We start from the raw sequence: 27994 nt of genomic DNA, 5'->3' as shown, positions 1-27994 counted from the left end.
GTGAGAGATTGAGTGTGAGTGACAGAGAGAGGTGAGTGTGTGAGCAAGAGGTGTGAATGTGTGTGAGAGAGATGGGTGAGTGTGTGTTAGAGAGAGGGTGAGTATGTGAGAGAGTGATGAGTATGAGAGAGTGTGGTGAGTGTGAGCATGTCAGAGAAAGTTGAGTGTGCGTGAGGAAGAAGGTTGAGTGTGTGTGATAGTGGTAAGTGTGTGAGAGAGGAGTGAGTATGTGTGTGAGGGGGCGCAGGAGTTTGAGAAAAGGGTGAGTGTGCATGAGAGAGGGTTGGGTGTATGTGTGTGAGAGAGGGGTGAGCATGTGTGAGAGAGAGGGATGTGTGTGTGTGCATGTGAGAGTGCATGTATGTGTGTGAGAGAGGTGTGTGTGTGTGAGAGGTGTATGTGTCCAATATGAGAATCAGTTATGCAGCATCACTCCTCCCACTAAAAATGACCAAAGCTAAAACTTCATTTTGTTAATAAGAGAACTTTTAAATTATTACCAGATTATCCCTTCCTAAAGTGGGTTCTACTTCCAGGGATTAATGTTAAGGGGCTTGGCCAGGGGTTAATGTTAAGGGGCTTGGCCAGGGGTTAATGTTAAGGGGCTTGGCCAGGGGTTAATGTTAAGGGGCTTGGCCAGGGGTTAATGTTAAGGGGCTTGGCCAGGGGTTAATGTTAAGGGGCTTGGCCAGGGGTTAATGTTAAGGGGCTATGGGAAGGTGGCTTGGCCAGGGGTTAATGTGAGGGTTAATGGAGCTGGAGGATGTATTAGTGACTGTGTGCCTCTTCCTCATTCCTAATAAACGCACAGATATCGCTAGAAAAGACTTGTTTACATTGGATTTCTGTGTTCACACCAATTTCACAGCAAAAAGGGGCAGCGACATTATGAGAATGTTTGGGGTTCGCTGATGCTTTTGTCAGGTCACTAGGAGTTCCGCAGCTTGCAAAGATTGGAAAACGCTGGTCTAGTGAACCTCTGCTGTACTCCCTCTTGTGGCAAATATATTCTTCCTTCAGAAAGGGGACCAAAACTGCACACCATGCTCCAGGTGTGGTCTCACCAAGCGTCCATGCAATTGAAGAAAGACATTTTTACTCCTGTACTCAAATCCTCCTCCAATAAAGGCCAACACACAATTTGCCTTCCTAATTGCTTGCTACACCCGCATGTTGTCTTTCAGTGACTTATGAACAAGGATACCCAGATCCCTTTGGATAGCAACACTTCTCAATCACTCATCATTTAAGAAATACTCTGTATCTCCATTCCTTCAATCAAAGTGGATACTTTCACACTTTTCCACATAATATTCCATCTGCCATGATCATGCCCACTCACTTAGCTGTCTAAATGCCCTTGAAGCCTCTTTGCATCATCCTCACAACACACATTCCCACCTAGTTTTCTGTCAAACTTAGAAATATTTTGTATTGATATCCTTGTGCTATCTACATGTAACACAAGGAGATATGTCTAAGGTAGTACTGTGCAGAGTGCACGATCTTACTGGCCGTTCATGCCACAGTCACGATGCAGTGAAGTCGGAGAATTTGGCGGCCAGCCAAGTTTCAGTTCACTGCAGCAGTTTGGGAAAATCCCGCGTGAATGGCCATAACATTCCAGCTAGAGACTGTGGTTTCTGGTCACATGATGACACTCAGATACTTGGCTGATCTGCATGTTGAGCTTCTTAAAGGAATGCTGCTCTTAAAGCGATATCACAACACATTTAGCCCCACTCTGTCCACACCACCCTCCCCACCCCGTCCACACCATCCTCCACCCACACCAACCATCCCACACCCTCCCCCTCCCTATCCCCATCCCACCCTCTGGAGCCCCCACCTCCCAGGCTGTCCGGAGAGGGCGGAAAAAATCCAGTCCAAGGAGTGATGCATTGCTGTTGTTGGGTGTGGGGTGCTGTGACATTCACCCCCGCAAGGGGCCAGCACCTATCCAAGAGGTTGTTGGTGATTGTCAATGGGAGTTTTTGATTAACAGCAAGTAAGAAATGTCAGGTTTTTTAAAGAAAGGTTGGTCGATGTTAATGTTGAAACATACAGTTGAAATGTTTGCGATGATGAATTGACAGAAGGTTTTCCTGTCATTCCAGATATAACAGCTTAGTGACCGGTCAGCGAGCGAGAGGCATCATCTGTATCTGCTGGCTGCTCTCCTTTATGATTGGCCTGACCCCGATGCTGGGCTGGAATAAATCCAACTGCCAGCTGAAGATGAATGTGAACAAGACGGACGAGTGCAGGGAGGGGATGGTCGCCTGTCTCTTTGAAGAGGTGGTTACCATGGACTACATGGTGTACTATAATTCCTTTGCATGTGTCTTGATGCCCTTGTTGATAATGTTTGGGATTTACTTGAGGATTTTCATGGCCATTCGCCATCAGCTGAAGCAAATCATTGATATAGATTGTGGACAGCTGGGGCCCAAGTACTCAATCTTACAGTACCCAATAGTCACAGCTTGTCAACCTGAGAATGGAGATCTATTCCTACTGTCTGCTTTCCATTAATTAACTAATCTTCAATCTATGCCAGTATATTACCCCCAATCCCATGTGCTCTACGATTCTAGATGCTAATTGGATCAATTGAGGTTAAGTATATAAAGGTAGAGGGTATTGATTAGATGGTTACTTGAGCACATATAAAGAGACACTTCTTGGGCTGGATTTAATGGATGGGAAAATGGTGTCAAGCCCATTTAATTGTGGGAGAGGCCATGCATCAATCTCTCAATGAATGCTGTGATGAAATGGGAGAGCAAAAGAGACTGGGGATTATTGGTCTGCAGTGGTGGGATTTGTTTCACTGATAAGATAATTGACTCCCATTATGCTGGAGCCCATTGCAATTTAGTGGTGATTTAGTAAAATTGGGGGCTGTATGGCTTTCATACTCACTCGGATGTTGCCCAGCAAGCCATGCCTGGTTTACCAGGAGCATCCCAAGGGATCACTTGTTATTGGGCAAAGCCACCTGTCTGCCCTTGCCTCTGACCCCTCCTTATCCCACCCGTCCCACAAACGCCCAGTCCGTGACTCTTCCTGCCACCTCTGGCCTGGAATCCCATGATGATTTCCAGCATCTGCAGTATTTGCTACTGAACGAGAGAATTGTTGGAGAGGCACGAAGAAACATGTAAAAGAGAGAAAAGAATGGAAAGACTTACAGAAAGAGTGGGAAAAGGGGATGGTCAAACAGCCACAGAGGCTGTAATGAGGGGAGTGCAAAAGTTGTACAGCCATACAAACAGAAAAAAAGACTGAAGAAATTGGATTGAGAGACAAACGGACAGAATTACAGGGAGTGAAAGCCATTTTTCTCCATGAACCTTGCCACATAAGGCCACACAGCTAGAAAAATTGTTGGAGCAATCTTTCCACAAGGAACAAAATGTTTTGTGTTTGTACTCAATACTATGAACATCAAGCAGCATTCTTCTTCACCGTTTAAAGTTCATTTATTAGTGTCACAAGTTGGCTTACATTAACACTGCAATGAAATTACTGTGAAAATCCCTGAGTCTTCACTCTCCGGCACCTGTTCGGGTACACTGAGGGAGAATTTAGCATGGTCAATGCACCTAACTAGCACATCTTTTGGACTGTGGGAGGAAACCGGAACATCCTGAGGAAACCCACGCAGACACGGGAGAATGTGCAAACTCCACACAGACAGTGACCCAAGCCGGGAATCAAACCTGGATCTCTGGCGCTGTGAGGCAGCTGTGCTAACCACTGTGCCACTGTAGCTCTGCTTTCCATTCAGCTATTTCTAATTTTGTTATCTCTCAAAACTTTTTTCCCTAAACCTTTTCCCAACTCCCCCCAAAATCTTTCTCCTGCATGACAGCAAAAAGTAATTCTCTGAAACACACAGCATTCTTCATCCAGTCCATACTCCCATAAAATAAAATATATAGCATGTTATACAAAGAAATTTCAACATGTCCAGATATAATCACAAACTTACACATTTTTCCCCATTGGCCCACATGACCAAGAGCCATGAAAACATCTCCAGTCTCGGTACTGTTAGCCTCTTTCTAAAGCAATGATTCTCTTTGTTTCCCTGTCTTGAATCTTTTCCTCCTCCTTCAGTGTAATACTGAGGGAGTGCTACATTTTCAAAAGTACTGTCCTTCAGACAGGCCACGAGGGAGTCTCAGCAGGGCGTTCCTAACCCAGGTTAAATTGACCCTCTGTCATTGTGCGCGCTTCATCCAGAACCACAGCTCCAAGTTGTTGGTCATGCACCATGGCATCCGTCACCACGGCTGGTTCAACTGTACAGGGGGATGGCGATGCAGGAGGAAGATTGGGAAAGCAAGAGTGATAAGAGGACACAGTAGTTAGGAGAACAGACAGTATGGTATGGTATTTCCCTGGTGCCAGGGTCAAGGAGGTCACTGAGTATTCTGAGGGGAAAGGTGAATAGCCAGAGTCATGATTCATATTGGTACAAACAATATAAGTAGAAACAGGGAAGGGATCCTGCAGGCAGATTTTTGGGATTGAGGAAGGAGACAAATAAACTGGACTTCAAAGGTAATAATCTCTGGATTGCTCCTGTTGCCACGTGACTATAGAATTGGGAGGATAGAGCAGATGAATACGTGGCTCAAGAGATTGCACAGGAGGGAGGGCTTTAGTTTCCTGGGACAACGTGACCAGTTTTTGGTGAGGTGGAACTTGCACAAGAATGACAAGTTGCACCTCAACAGAGCCGAGGCCAGTGTGGTTTGCTCGTGCTGTTGGGAAATTAGCTTAGTAAGGAGTCTAACAACACCAGGTTAAAGTCCAACAGGTTTATTTGGTAGCAAAAGCCACTAGCTTTCGGAACAGGCTGTTCCTTCGTCAGGTGGATGGGAGTTCTGATCACAAACTGTTTGTGATCAGAACTCCCACCCACCTGACGAAGGAACAGCCTGTTCCGAAAGCTAGTGGCTTTTGCTACCAAATAAACCTGTTGGACTTTAACCTGGTGTTGTGAGACTTCTCACTGTGTTTACCCTAGTCCAACGCCGGCATCTCCACATCGGGAAATTAGCTTAGTAGGGGGATGGGAACCAGTGTGTAACTTTAGGAAGGAAAACAAGGTGCACAAAGGATTGAGAGATACAAATAATACTAAGGTAAGAAATAGCAAGGTACTAGTTGGGATCAGACCAAGAGAAAACTAACTAGAACTAATTTAAGTTTACAGTGCATAACTGTAAGTGCACAAAGTGCAGTAAATAAGATCGGTGAGTTGCAAGTGCAAATAGCAACATGGGAATGTGATGTCATGGTGATATCTGGCTCAAAAAAGGGCAGGACTGGGTGCTAAATATTCCTGGATATTGGGTGGTCAGGAACAATAGGGAAGCAAAGAAAGGGAGTATGGCAGTACTACCGAAGGAGAATATTACAGTGCTGGAGAGAGAGAGGATGGCCAAGAGGGCTCAAGGACAGGATCCATTTGGTTAGAGTTGGGAAACAACAGAGGTATCATTGCAATATTAGGTGTATTTTATACAACACCAACTGGTGGGAAAGATACAGAAGAACAAATTTGTAAGGGTATTACAGAGAGATCCAAGAACCATACAGTGGTGATAATGGTATTTCAGTTATTATTATATAGACTTGGTAGTAATAATGCTTTGGGCAGAAGGGGAGAAGAACTTCTGCAGTGCATTCAGGCAAATTTTCTTGATCAGTACTTTTCCTCACCAACAAGGAAGAAGGCATTGCTGTTCCTGGTCCTGGGGAATGAGATGGGTCGAGTGGATCAAGTGTCAGGGGAACATTTAGGAAATTGTGCTCAACGTAACATATGTCTCGATTAGCTACACAAAAGGACGAGAAACTATCTAGAGTAAAAATATTTAATTGGAGGCTTGCCAACTTCAGTAGGTTGAGAACAGGTCTGTCATGGGTAAATTGACTGTCAGGCAAAACTGTAATGGAACAATGGGCTGTTTTAAAAAGGAGAGAGTTTGGGAACAGTTTATATGCCCTCCCAAGAGGGGGAGTGGGAGGGCAACCAAAATCAGAACTTCTTGAATGATGAGAGGGATAGAGAATAAGGTGAAGAAGGAAAAGGGTGTCAGATTGATAGCACCAGGCTGAATGTAGAAAGCTCAGACGGGAACTGAGAAAAGAAATAGAGTATGAGAAAATAATAGCAGGTAATGTGAAAAGCAATCCAAAAGTCTCCTTTCGGCATATAAACAGTAAAAAGAAAGTAAGTGGAGTGGAGGGGCCAATTAGTTAAAGTGGGACAAAATACCACTTGGACAGATGTGGATTAATTAAGGAAAGTCCCTGTGGATATTTCAAAGGCTAATTGTGTTTGAGGGACTGGTTAGCTCAGTTGGCAAGATGGCCAGCGTGAGATTCAGAGCAATGCCAGCAGCACCGGTTTGATTCCCATTCCAGCTGAGGCAAACCACCACTGGCAAAATACTGCCAATAAAACAGCTCAAAATGAAGCACCAGCAGACAGTTAGCCAAGGATCTCCCTTTGGGAAGAACACACATGAATGAATAGTGTTTAACTAACTTGATTGAAGTTTTTTGATAAAGGAACAGGGAAGATTTATGAATGTAATGCAGTTGGTGTGGTAGAAACATAGGAGAGGAACAGAAGACTAAGTAACAGACTTACTCCCGCTCCCATTTCTTACGTTTCTGGGTTTCTAAGTAAGATATTCAGCCCTTTGAGCCTGCTCTGCATTCAATAAGATCATGGCTGGGCTAGTTGTGGTCTCAACTCCACCTTGCCATCCGCCCTCTCTCTGTGTCTCTCTTCGCCCCCTCCGCACCGCCCCCACCCCCTCCCCAAATCCTCGACTCCCTTGTCTATCAAAAATCTGTTTAACTCTGCATTGAATAAATTCAATGACCCAACCTCCACTTCTTTCTGGGGAAGAGAATCCCACACGCTGGCGACTCTTTAAGTGAAAAAAATCTCCTTATCGCCATCTTAAACAGTAGACCTCTTATTCTTAAAATGTGTTCCTTCGTTCCAGTCTGTCTAAGTGAAAACATCTTCCCAGTATCTCCCCTCAGGATCTTACACATTTCAATAAGTTGACCTTTCAATCTTTTAAATTCCAAGAGTATAGGCCCAACCTGCTCAACATTTCTTCATAAGATAAGCCCCTCATCCGAGATGTATATCAACTTCTTTTTCCTTTAATCTTTCACAGGTTGTGGGCGTCGCTGGCTAGACCAGCATTTATTGTCCATCCTTAGTGAGAAGGCGATTGTGAGCTGCCTTCTTGAACTGCTGTAGTCCATTGCCTTGGTACACCCACAGTGCTTTTCCAAAAGGTATTCGATAAAATGCTACAGAAGGGAATAATGAGCAAAGTTGAAGTTGATTAAATAAAAGGACAGTGGCAAGATGCACATGAAATCGGCTGAGTTGAATGGTTGTTTTTCAGACTGGAGGAAGCAATACTGTATGGCTCCCTAGTAGGTGGTATTCGGACCATTGCTTCTATTGATCTAGATTAATGACTTATAGAGTATGGGGTACAGAGCATAATTTCAAAACATACAGATGATACAAAATTTGGAAGTATAGTGAACTGTGAGGAGGATAGCGATAGACTTCATGAGGATATAAACACGCTGGTGTAATGGGCAGACACATGGCAGATGAAATGTAATGCCAAAAAATTAGGTGATATATTTTGGTAGGAAGAAGAGAAACAATACAAATTAAAGGGCTGAATTCTAAAATGGGCATAGAAACAGAGAGACGTGGACAAATATGCATAAATTGTTGCAAGTGGCAGGGCAGGTTGAGAATGTGATTAAATATTTTTACTGGTTCCTCAGCTTTGTAAGCAGAAATATGGGGCAGGATTTTCTGGCCACGCTGACCCCAAGACTGAAAAATTCCACCCGAGGTCAACAGACCTTTGCATAGTCCTCCCACCGCACCTCCCCAGGCCCGCTACAATTCCCGTGGCAGGGGGACAGGAAAATTGCACCTATAGAGAGTACAAAAGTAAGATAGTTATGATGGACCTTTAAAAAATACTGTTGTGGTCTCAACTAGACTATTGTGTCCAATTCTGGGCACTGCACTTTAGGGCTTTTAAAGTGATGCAGAAAAGATTTACAGGAATAATTCCAAGGAAGAGGGACATCAGTTACAGGGGCAGATTCGAGAAGCTAGGGTTGTTTTCCTTAAGGCAGTGAAGGTTGAGGAAAATTTGAAAATCATGAGAGGACTACACAGTGTAAAAGGAAACTGGTTCCACTGGCAGAAAGGTCAAGAACCAGGTGACACAGATTTAAGGTGATTGGCAAAAGTCTAGGGACAACATGAGGAAACTGTTTTACACCGTGAGTGGTTATGATCTAGAAGATACTGTTTGAAGTTTTAACATTTATTTATTAGTATCATTCACACTGCAATGAAGTCACTCTGAAAATCTCCTAGTCGCCACACTCCGGCGCCTGTTCGGGTACACTGAGGGAGAATTTAGCATGGCCAATACACCTAACCTGCATCTTTCGGATTGTGGGAGGAAACCAGAGCACCCGGAGGAAACCCATGCAGACACGGGAGAACGTGCATACTCCACACAGTGACCCAAGCCGGGAACCGAACCCGGGCCCCTGGCGCTGTGAGGCAGCAGTGCTAACCACTGTGCCACCCGCCACTGTGCCACCATGCTGCTGGCTGAGAGTGTGGTGAAGGCAGATTTAATCATGGCTTTCAAAAGAGAATTGAATTAGCACCAGAAGTGAAAACATTTGTTAGGTTATGATGGAAAAAGGGGGGGGGGGGGGGGGCGGTGGGTGGTGGAGTGGGATGAGTTGAGTTGCTCTTGCAAAGAGACTTGGGGGGACGAATGGCCTCCTTCTGTGCTGTAACTGTTCTATGATATAGATGAGAGAGAAAAACTCGAGTCACAGTGTTGACAGGTCTACAGGCAGGGCAGTTCTGAGAATCCAGTATCCGAGGCTAGGTACTTCAAGTGAAAAATTGCTATGTATGGTCAATCTAAAGAGTTCAAAAGTCAAGATTCGTTGGCCTGCAGCTTCCTGACCAGAGCACTCTTGAGATTGCTGAATTGCAGCACCAACATTGTTAAGCCAAGCCTTTGCCTGCCTGTTCCATTGATTCAGAATACTTAAGATCCCATGACATTACTCAAAAGAGATCAGTGAGGCCAGTATCTTTTTCAGCGTCCCTCAATCAACAATAACAATGTTTTTTGTCTTTCTCAGGATGTAGACCTCGCTGGTTGGGCCAGCATTTATTTCCCATTCCTAATTATCCTGGAGAAGATGGTGGTGAACTGCCTTCTTGAACCACTGCAGTCCATGTGGTGTAGGTACACCCACAGCACTGCTGGGAAGGGAGTTCCAGGATTTTGGCCCAGTGACAGTGAAGGAGCGGTGATATATTTCCAAGTCAGGATGGTGAGTGACTTGGAGGGGAACCTGCAGGTGATGCCGTTTCCATGCGCCTGTTGCCTTTGTGCTTCTAAGTGGTAGATGTTGAGTGTTTATTAACAAAGAATTGATTAATTTTCCATCTCTGCCATTTTATTTTGTGGAATTTTACTGTGCAGAAATGGTTGTAGTTGTTAATTAATTGTACATGAATTCTGTCAGTGTCTTAATGTCTACTGTCTGAAAACCTTATTGATTCATCAGAAATTTCCCACATCAGACACCCAGAGGTCTTGAAAGATGTTATACAAAAATGCAAGTCCTTCTTCCCATTCTGAGGGGGTGCCCATTGATGTTCGCTGTTAGTGGGTGTTGAAGAGTTTGAGCAAGGCAGACATCCAGGAAAATGAAGCAGGAGATTTTCTGATGTGGGAAAGCGAATTGCGTGGAGGATGCGGAAAGTCTGCAGAGAGATTTGGATAGGCTAAGTGAGTGGGCGAGGATCTGGCAGATGGAGTATAATGTTGACGAGTGTGAGGTTATCCACTTTGGAAAGAATAATAGTAAAATGGACTATTATTTAAATGGTGCAAAATTACATCATGCTACTGTGCAGAGGGACCTGGGGGTTCTTGTGCATGAATCGCAAAAACTCAGTCTGCAGGTGCAGCAGGTGATCAAGAAGGCAAATGGAATGTTGGCCTTTATCGCGAAGGGGATGGAGTATAAAAGCAGGGAGGTCTTGCTGCAATTGTACAAGGCATTGGTGAGACCGCAACTGGAGTACTGTGTGCAATTTTGGTCCCCTTATTTGCGGAAGGATATATTGGCCTTGGAGGGAGTACAGAGAAGGTTCACCAGGTTGATACCGGAGATGAGGGGGTTAGCTTATGAGGAGAGATTGAGTAGATTGGGCCTGTACTCGTTGGAGTTTAGAAGGCTGAGGGGAAATCTTATAGAGACATATAGGATAATGAAGGGGCTAGACAGGGTAGAGGCAGAGAGACTCTTTCCACTTAGAAAGGAGACAAGAACTAGAGGACACAGCCTCAAAATAAGGGGGAGTCAGTTTAGAACAGAGTTGAGGAGGAACTTCTTCTCTCAGAGGGTAGTGAATCTCTGGAATTCTCTGCCCATTGAAGCAGTGGAGGCTACCTCGTTAAATATGTTTAAGTCACAGGTAGATAGATTTCTGATCAATAAGGGAATTAAGGGTTATGGGGAGCTGGCGGGTAAGTGGAACTAAACCACTATCAGATCAGCCATGATCTTATTGAATGGCGGGGCAGGCTCGAGGGGCTAGATGGCCTACTCCTGCTCCTATTTCTTATGTTCTTATGTCCCAATCCAGTCTCATTTACATTTGCTTTACCTCCTGCTTGAGACACAAGGTCACTACCCAATGTGAGGAGAATTGGTTACACACGTGAATGCAGTAAGAGAATTAAACATGTAATTATGATTAAAACATATATGCTGATATTTTAAATGTATTTTAAGTATTGTATGAATTATTGTTCACTTTAGATGAACGCAAGTTACCGCAAGGTGTGATGGTAAATGTGAATAGTTCAGAACCAAAGTCCTGGGAACCCTGTAGTTAGTCTTGGGATGTTTTTGAGAGGTTGAATATAAATAGAAGTCCTCCTTTCACAGCTTCACCAGGTGAACCCTGACTTTAGCAGTGCAGGAAAGAAAATGCACGGGTGTGAACGCACTCTTCTCTCTTGTTCTTGTGCAATTAGATATCACACCAACAATCTGTGATCTCTGCTCCGTCTATATGATCTGAATCATAGAAATCATAGAAACCCTACAGTGCAGAAAGAGGCCATTCGGCCCATCGAGTCTGCACCGACCACAATCCCACCCAGGCCCTATTCCAGTAACCCCCACATATTCACCCCGCTAATCCCTCTAACCTACGCATCTCAGGACTAAGGGGCAATTTTAGCATGGCCAATCAACCTAACCCGCACATCTTTGGACTGTGGGAGGAAACCGGAGCACCCGGAGGAAACCCACGCAGACACGAGGAGAATGTGCAAACTCCACACAGACAGTGACCCAAGCCGGGAATCGAACCCAGGTCCCTGGAGCTATGAAGCAGCAGTGCTAACCACTGTGCTACCGTGCCGCCCGTCTGCTTTGCATGTGTTTAGCAGTGGCTCCCTACTCCATCTTGATTATCCTGTTTTGCGTTTAGTGTATTTCCCGGATACAAAGCATGACAGAAAGGAAATGCAGATGCACTGTAAAATCAACGAATAGTACAACACAGAAGGGCATAGTTTGCATCTACTTTCAGTGTAACATTGGGTAGTGACCTTGTGCCTCAAGCAGGAGGTAAAGCAAATGTAAAGGAGGCTGGATTGGGACATCAGAAAATCTTCTGCTTCATTTTCCTGGATGTCTGCCTTGCTCAAACTCTTCAACACCCACTAACAGCGAACATCAATGGGCACCCCCTCAGAATTGGAAGAAGGACTTGCATTTTTGTATAACATCTTTCAAGACCTCTGGGTGTCTGATGTGGGAAATTTCTAATGAATCAATAAGGTTTTCAGACAGTACACATTAAGACACTGACAGAATTACTAGCAAAGAGTTAAATGATTCTTAAAACAAGACTGTAAGCTAACAGGAGAATTGGTTACACACATGTGAATGCAGTAAGAGAATTAAACAAGTAATTATGATTAAAACAGATATGCTGATATTTTAAATGTATTTTAAGTATTGTATGAATTATTGTTCACTTTAGACGAAGGCAAGTTACCGCAAGGTGTGATGGTAAATGTGAATCGTTCAGAACCAAAGTCTTGGGAACCCTGTAGTTAGCAAAATTCATATCAGAAGGTTTCTTATGCAGGAACACATATTGTAACTTTATGAATAGTTGTATTCATTGTCCAGACTTAGGATGGAAATGTGCCAGGACACATGATCACATGTTTGTCCAGTTTGGTAATGATCCGGTGGGAACATTCACTTTGACCCCTATAGTGAGCATCTAGAGTAACCTGGCAATGGGGAAGTGACTTTAGCCAAGATGGGAGTTAGCGTCTGGATTTCATGGACAGATGAGATATCATTATGCTGGATGGTAAAATGCTGAGGTGCATGACAGGGATTATTATTGATATGTGCATATTAAGGATGATTGATTTTAAGCTAACATAAGGCAGGAATGATTGATAAGAAAACCTATAATTGATCTGTTTTGAATTGTAACGGTCAGATCTATTAGGAGAGGTCTGGCTGCTCCACCCGAGAGCAGACTCGACCCTCTGATGATCTCCTAGCAGCTGCTGGTCAAATAAAGTTACGTCTTTGATCCATAGAACATTACAGCGCAGTACAGGCCCTTCAGCCCTCGATGTTGCGCCGACCAGTGAAACCAATCTAAAGCCCATCTAACCTACACTATTCCAATATCATCCATATGTTTATCCAATGACCATTTAAATGCCCTTAATGTTGGCGAGTCCACTACTGCTGCAGACAGGGCATTCCACACCCTTACTACTCTCTGAGTAAAGAACCTACCTCTGACATCTGTCCTATATCTATCACCCCTCAATTTAAAGCTATGTCCCCTCGTGCTAGCCATCACCATCCGAGGAAAAAGGCTCTCACTGTCCACCCTATCTAATCCTCTGATCATCTTGTATGCCTCTAGTAAGTCACCTCTTAACCTTCTTCTAATGAAAACAACCTCAAGTCCCTCAGCCTTTCCTCATAAGACCTTCCCACCGTACCAGGCAACATCCTAGCAAATCTCCTCTGCACCCTTTCCAATGCTTCCACATCCTTCCTAGAATGCGGTGACCAGAACTGTACACAATACTCCAAGTGCGGCCGCACCAGAGTTTTGTACAGCTGCAACATGACCTCCTGGCTCCGAATCTCAATCCGTCTACCAATAAAAGCTAACACTCCGTACGCCTTCTTAACAACCCTATCAACCTGGGTGCCAACTTTCAGGGATCTATGCACATGGACACCGAGATCTCTCTGTTCATCCACAGTACAAAGTATCTTACCATTAGCCCAGTACTCTGTAATCCTGTTACTCCTTCCAAAGTGAATCACCTCACACTTTTCCGCATTAAACTCCATTTGCCACCTCTCAGCCCAGCTCTGCAGCTTATCTATGTCCCTCTGTAACCTGCAGCAACCTTCCGCACTGTCCACAATTCCACCGACTTTAGTGTCATCCGCAAATTTACTAACCCATCCTTCTACGCCCTCATCCAGGTCATTTATAAAAATGACAGTGGCCCCAAAACAGATCCTTGCGGTACACCACTAGTAACTAAACTCCAGGATGAACATTTTCCGTCAAGCACCACCCTCTGTCTTCTTACAGCCAGCCAATTCCTGATCCAAACCGCTAAATCACCCTCAATCCCATGCCTCCGTATTTTCTGCAATAGCTTACCGTGGGGAACCTTATCAAACGCTTTACTGAAATCCATATACACCACATCAACTGCTTTACCCTCATCCACCTCTTTGGTCACCTTCTCAAAGAACTCAATAGGGTTTGTGAGGCACGACTTACCCTTCACAAAACCATGTTGACTATCCCTAATCAAATTATTCCTTTCTAGATTATTATAAATCCTATCTCTTATAATCCTTTCCAAAACTTTGCCCACAACAGAAGTAGGGCTCACTGGTCTATAATTACCAGGGTTGTCTCTACTCCCCTTCTTGAACAAGGGGACGACATTTGCTATCCTCCAGTCTTCTGGCACTATTCCTGTAGACAATGACGACATAAAGATCAAAGCCAAAGGCTCTGCAATCTCCTCCCTCACCTCCCAGAGAATCCTGGGATAAATCCCATCCGGCCCAGGGGACTTATCTATTTTCACACTTTCCAGAATTGCTAACACCTCCTCCTTATTAACCTCAATCCCGTCTAGTCCAATAGCCTGTATCTCAGTATTCTCCTGACAAAATTGTCTTTTTCCTGCGTGAATACTGACGAAAAATATTCATTTAGCATCTCTCCTATCTCTTCAGGCTCCACGCACAACTTCCCACTACTGTCCTTGACTGGCCCCAATCTTACCCTAGTCATTCTTTTATTCCTGAAATATCTGTAGGAGGCTTTAGGGTTTTCCTTGATCCTACCTGCCAAAGATTTCTCATGTCCCCTCCTGGCTTTTCTTAACTCTCTCTTTAAGTCCTTCCTGGCTAACTTGTAACTCTCAAGCGCCCTAACTGAGCCTTCACGTCTCATCTTTACATAAGTCTCCTTCTTCCTCTTCACAAGAGATTCAACTTCTTTAGTAAACCACGGTTCCCTCACTCGACCACTTCCTCCCTGCCTGACAGGTACATACTTATCAAGGACACGCAGTAGCTGTTCCTTGAACAAGCTCCACATTTCAATTGTGCCCATCCCCTGCAGTTTCCTTCCCCAACCTATGCATCCTAAATCTCGCCTAATTGCAAGATAATTTCCTTTCCCCCAGCTATAACTCTTGCCCTTCAGTGTATACCTATTCCTTTCCATCGCTAAAGTAAACGTAACCGAATTGTGGTCACTATCACCAAAGTGCTCCCCTACCTCCAAATCTAACACCTGGTCTGGTTCATTGCCCAGTACCAAATCCAATGTGGCCTTGCCTCTTGTTGGCCTATCCACATACTGTGTCAGGAAACCCTCCTGCACACATTGGACAAAAACTGACCCATCTAAAGTACTCGAACTATAGCTTTTCCAGTCAATATTTGCAAAGTTAAAGTCCCCCATAACAACTACCCTGTTAATTTCGCTCCTATCCAGAATCATCTTTGCAATCCTTTCCTCTACATCTCTGGAACTTTTCGGAGGCCTATAGAAAACTCCCAACAGGGTGACCTCTCCTTTCCTGTTTCTAACCTCAGCCCATACTACCTCAGTAGATGAGTCCTCATCAAACGTCCTTTCTGCCACCGTAATACTGTCCTCGACTAACAATGCCACACTTCCATCTCTTTTACCACCTTCCCTGCTCTTACTGAAACATCAAAACCCCGGAACCTGCAACAACCATTCCTGTCCCTGCTCTATCCATGTCTCCGAGATGGCCACAACATCGAAGTCCCAGGTACCAACCCATGCTGCAAGTTCACCTACGTTCATAGAAAATCATAGAAACCCTACAGTGCAGAAGGAGGCCATTCGGCCCATCGAGTCTGCACCGACCACAATCCCACCCAGGCCCTACCCCCACATATTTACCCGCTAATCCCTCTAATCTACGCATCTCAGGACTCTAAGGGGCAATTTTTAACCTGGCCAATCAACCTAACCCGCACATCTTTGGACTGTGGGAGGAAACCGGAGCACCCGGAGGAAACCCACGCAGACACGAGGAGAATGTGCAAACTCCACACAGAGGAGAATGTGCAAACTCCACACAGGAGAATGTGCAAACTCCACACAGGGAGAATGTGCAAACTCCACACAGAGGAGAATGTGCAAACTCCACACAGGGAGAATGTGCAAACTCCACACAGGGAGAATGTGCAAACTCCACACATAGTTATTCCGGATGCTCCTGGCATTTAAGTATAGACACTTCAAACCACCTTTCTGCCTGCCAGTACATTCCTGCGATGCTGAAACCTTATCCATGAACTCACTACTCTCAACCTCCTGTACACTGGATCTACAATTCAGATTCCCATCCCCCTGCTGAATTAGTTTAAACCCTCCCGAAGAGCATGAGCAAATTCCCCCCCCAGGATATTGGTACCCCTCTGGTTCAGGTGTAGACCATCCCGTTTGTAGAGGTCCCACCTACCCCAGAATGAGCCCCAATTGTCCAGGTATCTGAATCCCTCCCTCCTGCACCGAGCCCTGTAGACACGTGTTCAATTGCTCTCTCTCCCTGTTCCTCTCCTCGCTAGCATGTGGCATGGGTAACAAACCAGAGATAACAACTCTGTTTGTTCTAGCCCTAAGCTTCCACCTGAACTCCCTGAATTTCTGCCTTACATCCCCCATCCCTTTTCCTACCTATGTCTTGGGTGCCTATGTGAACCACGACTTGGGGCTGGTGCCCCTCCCCCTTAAGGATCCCGAAAACTCGATCCGAAACATCATGGACCCTGGCGCCTGGGAGGCAACACATCAGCCGTGAGTCCCTCTCGTTCCCACAGAATCTCCTATCTATCCCCTTAACTATGGAGTCCCCAATAACTCCTGGTCTACTCCTCTCCCCCCTTCCCTTCTGAGTAACAAGGACAGACTCTGTGCCAGAGACCTGTACCCCATGGCTTACCCCTGTTAAGTACCCGCCCCCCCCCCCAACAAACAGTATCCAAAATGGAATACTTGTTATACAGAGGAACCAGGGGATCGCCGCTCTGACTGCTTCTTACCCCTTCTAGCCGTCACCCACGTATCATAATTTCTAGGACTAGCTACCTCCCTGTAGCTTCTATCTATAGCTGCCTCTGCCTCCCGAATGATCCTGAGTTCATCCAGTTCCAGCTCCAGATCCCCAACACGGTCTTCAAGGAGCTGGAATTGGGTGCACTTCCTGCAGGTGTACTCAGCCGGGACACTGGTGTCCCTCACCTCAAACATCCCACAGGAGGAACATTGCACTGCCAGCACTGACATCCCTGCTACTTCCCTTACTAAGAAACGAAAGAGAGAAAAAAAAGCTTACCTGCTCTCACTCTGAGTATTTTTTTTAGGTTAGAGGAGGGGGGAGGTGGGGGACTCTACACGTGTAGAGTCTCGGGTTACCTCCCCGTTCAAATTTATTGGGCAAAAACAAACCTTCCCAGGCCTCCCCGCGGCCTACTTCCAGTTTCCTGTTTAACTGAAAAAAAAAACTCCGCTAAAAGTTAAGGTAAAAAAAAATCACTCTTACCCTCAGCCACTACTGACACGAATCACTCCCTCTCTACTTTGCTCTGGTGGAACAATGAGAATCAGAAGCACTGGCTTTGTGAGTCTTGTATTGTCTTTGAGTTTTCCTGACAGTACTGGTCACCTCGGGTACCCCACAACACAAAACCCCCTCAGAATGGAAAGAAGGACTTGCACATTTATGTAACATCTTTCAAGATCTCAGGATATCTGAGAATGCTTTACAGTCAATGAATTACTTTTGAAGTGTAGTTGCTGTTGCAACATAGGAACACAAGGCACTGAATTTGTGCACAGCAAGATCAAACAAACAGCAGTGAGATCATTTATCAATTTTAGTGATTTTGGAAAAGAAAGACTTGCATTTACATGGAGCTTTTCTCGACCACTGGATGTCTCAAAGCTTCCAGGGTCAATGAAATACTTTTGAAGTGCAGTTACTGTTATACTGATGAAAAGTGGCAGCCAATTTTCACACAGCAAACTCCCACAAGCAGCAATGTGATGATGACTAGATTACCTTTTTTGTGATTGAGAGATAAATATTGGTTAGAACATGGATCTTTTACATCAAGCTTATCAGACAGATAACAACTTATCTGAAAGATGGCGCCTCCGCTAGTGCAGCACTCCCTCAGCACTGCACTGGAGTGTTGGCCTTGACTTTTGTGCCCAAACTTGGAGCGGAACTTTAACCTAGAACCTTATGCTTCCCACTGAGCCATGGCAGACATTTTAGTTGGTTGAGCGATTTTTGGGAAAACTCACTTGTTCTTTGAAAGACTGCCATGGGATCCTGTGTCCTTTACATCCATCTGACAGGGCGGTTAGGGGTCAGATAACACCTTAGACATCTAATAGTGGTGCATTCCCTCAATATTGCACTGTGGTGTCGGCCCAGATTTGCAGAGATTGAGTTTTTTCTTTTGTATTCCAAAAGCATCCAGCCAGCACTCTAGCTCAAGTCTAATTAGTGTTTTTATCGAGTTTAGCATTACTTTCCTGCTCTCATACCCAAGGCCTTGACCAATAAAGGAAAGTGTCCCTTACATAATAAAGCAGAATGCAGTGGATGCTGGAAATCTGAAACAAAAACAGAAAATGCTGGAAAAACTCAGCAGATCTGACAGCATCTGTGACGGAGAAACAGGGATAATGTTTCTAGTCCATTATGACTCTTCTCCAGAATTCATCCCTTATACCTCCTTACCCACCTTATCCTGCAGAATCCTACCTGAATTTCCTTGCCTGGTTGTCCTAGTTAAATGTATTACTTCACACCTCTCCAGATTGAATTCCATTTGTTTTCTGCTTGTCTACCGGACCTGATATCTTCCTCACTATCAAACAGCTTTGAATGGACAGAGGGTGGCTTCAGCCTACTCCCTCCCCACAGCTGCATTGCTCTGAGCCTAAAAGCAAATTACTGCGGACGCTGGAATCTGAAACCAAAAGACCTTTGATAAAGGGTCATCTGGACTTGAAACGTCAGCTATTTTCTCTCCTTACAGATGCTGCCAGACCTGCTGAGATTTTCCAGCGTTTTCTCTTCTGCTTTGCTCTGAAGCTGGCCGCTCCTGGCATTGCCATGGTAACGCCCCCGCGCGCGCCTGCGCACGCGCGGGGAATGCTGGGAATGCTGCGGGCGGGTGTTGATTGGCTGCGGATTTGAGAGCGAGTGCTGATTGGCTGTGGCTCAGAGGGAGGACGGACGTTGATTGGCTACAACTCTGAGGGAGAACGGGAGCTGATTGGCTACGACTCTGAGAGCGGGCGCTGATTGGCTGCAGCTTTGAGGGCTGACGGGAAATAATTGGCTGCGGCTCTGACATCGGGCGTTGATTGGTTGCCATTCAGGACGGCGTTGATTGGCTGCAGCTCTGAGGGTGTGACGGGTACTGATTGGCTGTGGTTCGAGGGCGGGTGCTCCACTATGGCGGCCTCCAGAGTGTGGCTGTTGTCAGCGCGGCTCCGGGCCACCGGGCCTAGGTAAGGAGCTGCCTGAGAGGCAGGAAGCTGGGTCAGGACACGGGGCAGGAGACAGGCCGGTGGCTGCTCGGCTCGGCACCGAGAGAGGGGAGGCTGTGGTTAGTTAGTCAGTTAGCCTTTCCCGTCAGCCTGTGCTGGAGCTCCATCCTCGCGGCTTTATTGCTGAAGTAAAGGGCGGGTGGTCGGTCTCCCCTCAGCACTGCAGCTGCCCCCCCCCCCCCCCCCGTGTACATCAGGCTCTGTGCCGCCAGATCAAAGTGATTTTAACGAACATGTCCCCAACCCCCGAGTTGTAAAGAGGAACAGGAGCAATTGTGCGTCTTTAGGACGTTTCCGGGAAGTCCGGACACTTCACAGCAGCTGACGTTTTATCGTATTACAATGTAAATGGTGCACAGCAAGATCCCACAAACAGCATCGAGGTGCAGAGCAGATAGCTGATTTTAGTGCTGGTGGTTGAGGGATCAATATTGACTTGGACACACGGCGAGCTCCCCTACTATGAAATAAGAAGAGGCCTCACAACACCAGGTTAAAGTCCAACAGGTTTATTTGGAATCATGAGCTTTCGGAGCACTGCTCCTCACCTGATGATTACTCCACTCACCTGATGAAGGGGCAACGCTCCGAAAGGTCGTGATTCCAAATAAACCTGTTAGACTTTAACCTGGTGACTTCTTACTGTATCTCCACATCATGGCTCTCTGAAATAGTGTGACAGGTTATCTACGTCCACCTGAGGGCAGATAAGGTCTTAGTTTAACACCGTGGAGGATTGCATCGTAAGCAAGTGTAAGGTTATCCATTTTGGACCAAGAAAGGATAGATCAGGGTAGCGCAGTAGTTAACACTGCTGCCTCACAGCTCCAGAGATCCGAGTCATCTGGACTCAAAATGTCAGCTCTTTTCCCACCTCACAGATGCTGCCAGACCTGCTGAGATTTTCCAGCATTTTCTCTCCTTGGGTGACTGTGTGGAGTTTGCACGTTCTCCCTGTCTCTGCGTGGGTTTCCTCTGGGTGCCCTGGTTCCCTCCCACACTCCAAAGATGTGTATGTTGGGTGGATTCGTCAAACTAAATTGCCCCTTATTGTCTCGAAGTGTAGGTTGGGAGACTAGCGAGGTAAATGTGTAGGGATAGGGTCTGGATTGGATGCTGTATTGGTGAGTTGGTGCAGACTTGATGGGCTGAATAGCCTCCTTTTGCACTGTAGGGATTCTATGATTCTGCTTTCTGGATGGTATCAAGTAAAAGGCAAAGAAATTTGGTGGTTCAGGTGCATGGATCTTTAAGATGCCACAAGCAGGTGCAGAAAATAATTAAGAAGGCTAATGCAACGCTGGCCTTTATATCTAGAGGACTGGAATGTAACGATGCAGAAGTTATGCTGTAGCTTTTCTAAACCCTGGTTAGACCCCATTTGGAGTCACTGACAGCAGATCTGGACACCACACCTTAGGAAGGATATATTGGCCTTGGAGGGAGTACAACGTAGGTTTACAAGAATGATACCTGGACTTCAGGGGTTAAATTATGAGAATAAATTATACAAATTAGACCTGTTTTCTGTGGAATTTAGCAGGTTAAGGGGTGATCTGATTGATGTCTTCAAAATATTAACAGGAAAAGACAGGGTAGATAAAGATAAACTATTTCCATTGGTCGGTGATTCTAGAACTAGAGGGCATAGTCTAAAAATTAGGGCCAGACTGTTCAGGAGAGATGTTTGGAAGCATTTCTATACACAAGGGGTGGTATTGTTCTGGAACTCTCTTCCATAAATGACAGTTGATGCAAAGTCAATTTCTAATTTTAAATTTGAGATAGATGCTTTTTTGTTAAGCGACAGTATTAAGGAATATGGGCCAAAGGCAGGAATATGGGCCAAAGGCAGGTATATGGAGTTAGGCCACAAATCAGCCATGATCTCATTGAATGGTCTATCCTATTCCTAAAGTCAGCCTGCATTATGTGCTCAAGTCTCTGGAGTGGACTTGAATGAGAATACAATCAGTATTTAAACCACCACAAGCTTCGGACCCATCTCTCTTTGGTTCAAGTTTGTAGATGATACATAAAGGGGCTGTGTGTTTGATAGTGAGGAAGATATCAGTGGTCAGGTGAACAGAAAAAAATGGAATTCAACCTAGAGAAGTGTGAAGTAATATATTTGGGACTGGCAAACAATGCAAGGGAACACACATTAAACAATAGGATTCTGAGGAGTGTAGAGGAACAGGGAGACCTCGGCACCTAGGTCTGCAGATTGTTGAAGGCTGTCGAACTGGTAGTTAAGGTAGTCAAGAAGGTTTTAAGGATACTTCCCTTTATTGGTCAAGGCCTTGAGTATAAGATCAGGAAGCTAATGCTGGAACTCTATAAAAACACTGGTTAGACTGCAGCTAGAGTACTGGCTAGAGTTCTTTTCAATTACAGGCAGGATGTGATTGCACAGAAGAGATGTATGATACAAAAACAGAAAATGCTGGAAAATCTCGGCAGGTCTGACAGCATCTGTGGAGAAAGAATAAAGACAGCGTTTCGAGCCTGGATAATCCTTCAAAGGATCATCTAGACTTGAAATGTTGGCTCTATTCCCTTTCCACAGATGCTGTCAGACTTGCTGAGATCTTCCAGCATTTTCTGCTTTTGTTTCAGATTCCAGCATCTGCAGTATTTTGCTTTTATATAAATGTATCATGATGTCAGGAATGGAGAATTTCAGCCACAAGGAAAGATTGGAGTTATTTTCCTTGGAACAGAGGAGGTTGAGGGGAGATTTAATTGAGGGGTCTAGAGAGAGTGGGAAGGAAGTATTTCTGTTAGGTTAATAACCAGAGGTATTTGAAAGGGTGAGAGAGGCAGACATAATCCCCATTGCATTTAACCAAAACAAAACTTGCACATGCATGAGGTGGCGTAAACTGCAGCACGACTGACCAAGTGATTGAAATTAGGATTTGCCTTGATGGCTATTTTTCAGTTGACATGAACAGGTTGGGCTGAATGCCCTCCTCCTGTACTATAATTTTGTTTCCACCCCTCCCCTTCATCTTGATTTGCTACATTACATACAGGTTGTATTTTCTTTTGTAATAAAGTTGGCAGGGTTTTGCTTCTTGACATTTCAACACCTTCATTCCTTCAATGCAATTTTTTAAAAAAGCACTTTTTCAATCTCATTGCCTCCACCCTCCCTTGAGGCCTTCAGTCATAACAAGAAGAGCAACATTTTAAACTGTCACTGTTTTAATGAGTTGTCAAGTATATCAATCAACTCAGTTCTTATTTGTCAAACTTATGGTTCAGACTTCAATGTTGTTTAAGTAACTGAATATAAACCAAGCTTGTTCTTCGTCATTTTTAAAATTTTTTACTGAAATACAACTCAGTTCTGTAATATTTTAGCTTGGAGGTTTCAGGCAACTTTTAATTAGAGCTCAGATTTATTTGAAAAGTAAAATATTGTAGATGCTGGGAATCTGAAATAAAAACAAAATGCTGGAAATACTCAGGTTAGGCTGCATCTGTGAAGAGAGAAAGAGTTAACATGTCTGGCCAATGACTTTTCAGCAGAACTGAAATGTTAAAACATTAAAGGTTTCCCCCTCCACAGATGTTACCTGATGCAAGTATTTCCAGCATTTTCTATTTTTATTTCCGATTAGAGCATCACAGTGGTTAGCACTGCTGCCTCACGGTGCCAGAGACCCAGGTTCAATTCCCGGCTTGGGTGACTGTCTGTGTGGAGTTTGCACGCTCTCTGTGTCTGCATGGGTGCTCCTGTTTCCTCCCACAGTCCAAAAATGTGCAGGTTAGGTGGATTGGTCATGCTAAACCACCTCAGTGTCCCAACATGTTAGGGGGATTAGCGGGGTAAATAGGTGGAGTTATGGGAAGGGACATGGGTGGGATCCTCTCATGGAGAGTCAGTGCAGACTTGATGGGCCAAATGGCGGCCTCCTGCACGATAAGGATTCCATGATTTCCAACAGCCATAGTGTTGTTATTTTTACACTGTCTATTTCACTCTGCTTCTCTTCCTGGAATGCCTATCTTAAAGTTCTGCTCTCACTCCATGATTTCTGTTTTGTGTCTTTTACTCTGTTCACCTTCATTGCTTTCTATTTCCCTCCTCAAGTTTGGTTAGGAATGTTTGATTTGATTTTTATTCCCCCAAAATGATGAAGCTTGCTTTGAAAGGTTAGTCAAGAGTGATTCATGTCCTTGACAACTAATTAAAATGGAGACAGTTTAAAATGTTATGTTCTTGTGCTGACTGATGGTCCCAAAGGAGGTGGGAACAAATAGCATGAAGAAATGTTTTCTTTTTCAAATGCACTTTGAGCGAGGGTGTGTTAAAATTGCATTTTTTTCAAAACAAAGACAAAATACTCCTTTATATTCTCCCCATGATAGTGGTGACTGTTCTGAGGTAAGCATCAGCAACCTTGCATTAGAAGTGGAGTGGATCATTTAGCTTATTCCTGTGTTCAACTAGATTGTAAGGGAAGCTTGAATGAACTTGCCTCACCTTCCCTTGAGTTTGAAATTTTAAACACTTAATTGAGATGTTTAAAATGAAGAGATTTGGAAGGACGGTACAGAGAACCTATTTTCCCTGGTGTGAGAATTCAGGGCAGCAGGCCACAGTGGTAAAATTTGATCCAGGCCATTAAGGACTGAAATCAGGAAGTCCTATGTCGTTCAAAAGTAATGAAAGTCTGGAATTCTCCAATTAAACTGCAGATGATGGACCAATTGGACCCCAAGGCTGAGATTGATAGATTTTTGGAATAATTTTTGATTTGATTTATTATTGTCACATGTATTAGTATACAGCGAAAAGTATTGTTTCTTGCGGGCTATGCAGACAAAGCATACCCTATATAGAGAAAGAAAGGAGTGGGTGCAGAATGCAAAGTTGTAGGCCTAGCTAGGGTGTAGAGAAAGATCAACTTAATATGAGGAGGTCCATTCAAAAGTCTGATGGCAGCAGGGAAAAAGCTGTTCTTGAGTCAGTTGGTACGTGATCTCAGACTTTTGTATCTTTTTCTTGACGGAAGAAGTTGGAATTTGATTTGATTTATTATTGTCACATGTATTAACATACAGTGAAAAGTATTGTTTCTTGCGCGCTATACAGACAAAACATACCGTTCATAGAGAAGGAAACGAGAAAGTGCAGAATGTAGTGTTACAGTCATATCTAGGGTGAAGAGAGTATGTCTGGGCTGCGTGGGGTCCTTGATTATGCCAGCTGCTTTTCTGAGGCACTGGGAAGTGTAGACAGTGTCAATGGATGGGAGGCTGGTTTGCATGATAGACTGGGCTTCATTCACAACGTTTTGTAGTTTCTTGGGGTCTTGGGCAGAGCAGAAGCCATACCAAGCTGTGATACAACCCAAAAGAATGCTTTCTATGGTGCATCTGTAAAAGTTGGTGAGAATTGTGGCAGACATGCCAAATTTCCTTAGTCTCCTGAGAAAGAGGAGGCGTTGGTGGGCTTTCTTAAGAATAGTGTTGGCATGGAGAGACAGATTGTTAGTGTTCTGGACACTTAGAAACTTGAAGCTCCCATTTCCACTTCATCCTGTCAATGTAGACAGGAGCATGTCCTCCAATACGCTTCTTGAAGTCGATGACTCGCATGCCACGGTTTCCTTCTGCCCTGGGCCTAAACTTGCATCTGTCTCTAGTTTCTCTCCTATCTCCTCTCATGCCCTCAAATTCATCCTGTCATAGAGTCAGAGGTTTATAGCTTTTCGGCCCAACTTGTCCATGGCGCTCTTTTTTTTTAAACCCCTAAGCTAGTCCCAATTGCCCGTATTTGGCCCATATCCCTCTATACCCATCGTACCCATGTAACTATCTAAATGCTTTTTAAAAGACAAAATTGTACCTGCCTCTACTACTACCTCTGGCAGCTTGTTCCAGACACTCACCACCCTCTGTGTGGAAAACATTGCCCCTCTGGACACTTTTGTATCTTTCCCCTCTCACCTTAAACTTATGCCCTCTAGTTTTAAACTCCCCTACCTTTGGGAAAAGATATTGACTATCTAGCTGATCTGTGCCCCTCATTATTTTATAGACCTCTATAAGATCACCCCTCAGCCTCCTACGCTCCAGAGAAACAAGTCCCAGCCTATCCAGCCTCTCCTTATAACTCAAACCATCAAGTCCTGGTAGCATCCTAGTAAATCTTTTCTGCACTAGTTTAATAATATCCTTTCTATAATAGGGTGACCAAGTGTGGACTTACCAATGTCTTGTACAACTTCAACAAAACGTCCCAACTCCTGTATTCAATGTTCTGACTAATGAAACCAAGCATGCCGAATGCCTTCTTCACCACTCTGTCAACCTGTTACTCCACTTTCAAGGAGCTATGAACCTGTACCCCTAGATCTTTTTGTTCTGTAACTCTCCCCAACACCCTACCATTAGCTGACTAAGTCCTGCCCTGGTTCAATCTACCAAAATGCATCACCTCGCATTTGTCTAAATTAAACTCCATCTGCCATTCGTCAGCCTACTGGCCCAATTGATCAAGATCCCGTTGCAATTGGAGATAACTTTCCTCACTGTCCACTATGCCACCAATCTTGGTGTCATCTGCAAACTTACCAACCATGCCCCCTATATTCTCATCCAAATCATTAATATAAATAACAAATAACAGTGGACCCAGCACCGATCCCTGAGGCACACCGCTGGTCACAGGTCTCCAGTTTGAAAAACAACCCTCTACAACAACCCTCTGGCTTCTGTCTGGCTGCTTTAACCCTGTTCTTGCTAAATTGTTGACAAGTCACACACCATCCTGATTTGGAAATTTATCACCATTTCTTCATCACTGAGTCAGATTTCTGGAATTGTCTTCTCAATAGCAGTGTGGCAGTTCACTGTGTGAACTACAGCAGTTCAAGAAAACAGCTCATCACCACCTCTCGAGGGCAAATAGGGATGGGCAATAAATACTGACCTTACCAGCAATGTGCAGATCCTATGTCTGGATATGTTTTTTTAAAAAATGCTGCTGAAATCCCCACCCATGCTGTTGTGATCTCCAGACTTGACTATTCCAATGTTTTCCTACCTGCACTAATTCACTCTCCATAAACTTGAGCTTGTCCAGATCTCTTCCATTCTAACCTGAATCGAGGTCCTCTCACTATTGTGCTTGCTGGCCTACGTTAATGCCTTGCCCAAACAACCTGCCTCCCTGGCCTTATTAATTCTCTTGTTCAAATTCCTCCATTCCCTCCGTATCTCAGTAACTTCCTCCACTCCTGTCTCCGGCCTTGTGTCTCTCTCCTACGTTGTTCAGCCCAGCACAGGCAGCTGTGCATTCAGCTGTCTACACCCTAAGCTCTCAAATTCAATCCTTAAATTTCTTTCCCCATAACATTTGAGACTCTTAAAACCAACCACTGACCAAACTTAGTTACCCCCACCTAATGTTTCCTCCTCGAGCTTGTCGTTATGCTTTGTTTGATTCCATTCCCGTTAAGCACCTTAGAACATTAAAGGCTTGCAAGCTGTTGTAAAAGTGGGAGGAGGGTTGAACGGAACATAAACAGGAATCTATTTCAGAGCCAGATATCCAACATCAAATCTTGTAATCACCCTCTTTAAATATGGACGACAAAGATTTTGAAAAAAGTTATTCGGCTGAAATAAATTGAGTTCTGTTATAATAATACAAGCTGCCGTACTGTTGTAAAGACCCTGAAGAGTGAGAGAGAGGATCCTGCCCTCCCCTGGCTCTGGTGATTCCAGCCCCACAATGTGGTTGGCTCTTCAAAACTCTTCAATTTGCACTCAATGTTGGTTTATCCAGTAGTTTAAGTATCTTTAACAAGGATGGGGCTGGGCATTCTGGCTTAAAAATCCCTGTGCTTCCCTCTTTTCCCTCCCCACTAGCCCTGGCTCCTGTAATGTTTTATTGCCCGTTTCATATCATAGAATCTCTACAGTGCAGAAGGAGGCAATTCGGCCCATCAAGTCTGCACCGACTCTCCGACAGAGCATCTTACCCAGGCCCTATCCCCAAGAACCTACATATTTACACTACTAATCCACCTAACCTACACATCTTGGCACACTAAAGGGCAATTTAGCATGGCCAATCAACCTAACCTGCTCACCTTTGGAGTGTGGGAGGAAACCGGAACACCCGGAGGAAACCCACGCAGACACGGGAAGAACGTGCAAACTCCACAAAGTCACCCAAGGCTAGAATTGAACCCGGGTCCCTGGAGCTGTGAAGCAGCTGCGCTAACCACTGTGCATTCAGTGAATCCACTGTCTTTAAGTTTTCTAAGTTATACTTTAACACTGCAATGAAGTTGTGAAAATCCCCTAGTCTCCACATTCCGCCAAGTGTTTGGGTACACTGAGGGAGAATTTAGCATGGTCAATACACCTAACCAACACATCTTTCGGACTGTGGGGGGAAACCCACGCAGACAGAGAGAACGTGCAGACTCCGCACAGACAGTGGCCCAAGCTGGGAATTGAACCCGGGTCCCTGGCTCTGAGGCAGCAATGCTAACCACCGTGCTACCATGTCTTGGTGTGCAATCAGTGGATTCACGTTTAGATTAAGATGCTACTGTTGGTAGCCTAGAATAAGAGGCTAGGCTTGGAAGAGTTTGTCTTGTTGAAACATGGCTTTTTCCAGAT

General features: G+C 44.7%; 1 protein-coding gene across 3 annotated transcripts in view; it reads left to right on the top strand.

The window, feature by feature from the left end:
• Positions 1-19190: 19190 nt before the first annotated feature.
• pisd (phosphatidylserine decarboxylase) overlaps positions 19191-27994 on the top strand; it is a 146293-nt gene continuing 137489 nt past the window's right edge. The window contains exon 1 of one of the 3 annotated variants that reach the window (XM_078226830.1): positions 19191-19303. Coding sequence is in view for 1 of the 3 variants with exons in the window: in XM_078226828.1 (XP_078082954.1) it covers positions 19248-19303 (56 nt within the window). In the remaining 2 variants the exon portion in view is untranslated. The remainder of the gene's footprint in view (positions 19304-27994) is intronic. The other 2 variants (XM_078226829.1, XM_078226828.1) reach the window with 2 other exon arrangements.

Source organism: Mustelus asterias, chromosome 13 (assembly GCF_964213995.1).
Source record: "Mustelus asterias chromosome 13, sMusAst1.hap1.1, whole genome shotgun sequence".
Classification (NCBI taxonomy): domain Eukaryota; kingdom Metazoa; phylum Chordata; class Chondrichthyes; order Carcharhiniformes; family Triakidae; genus Mustelus; species Mustelus asterias.
This window is presented reverse-complemented; position numbering and strand designations above follow the sequence as displayed.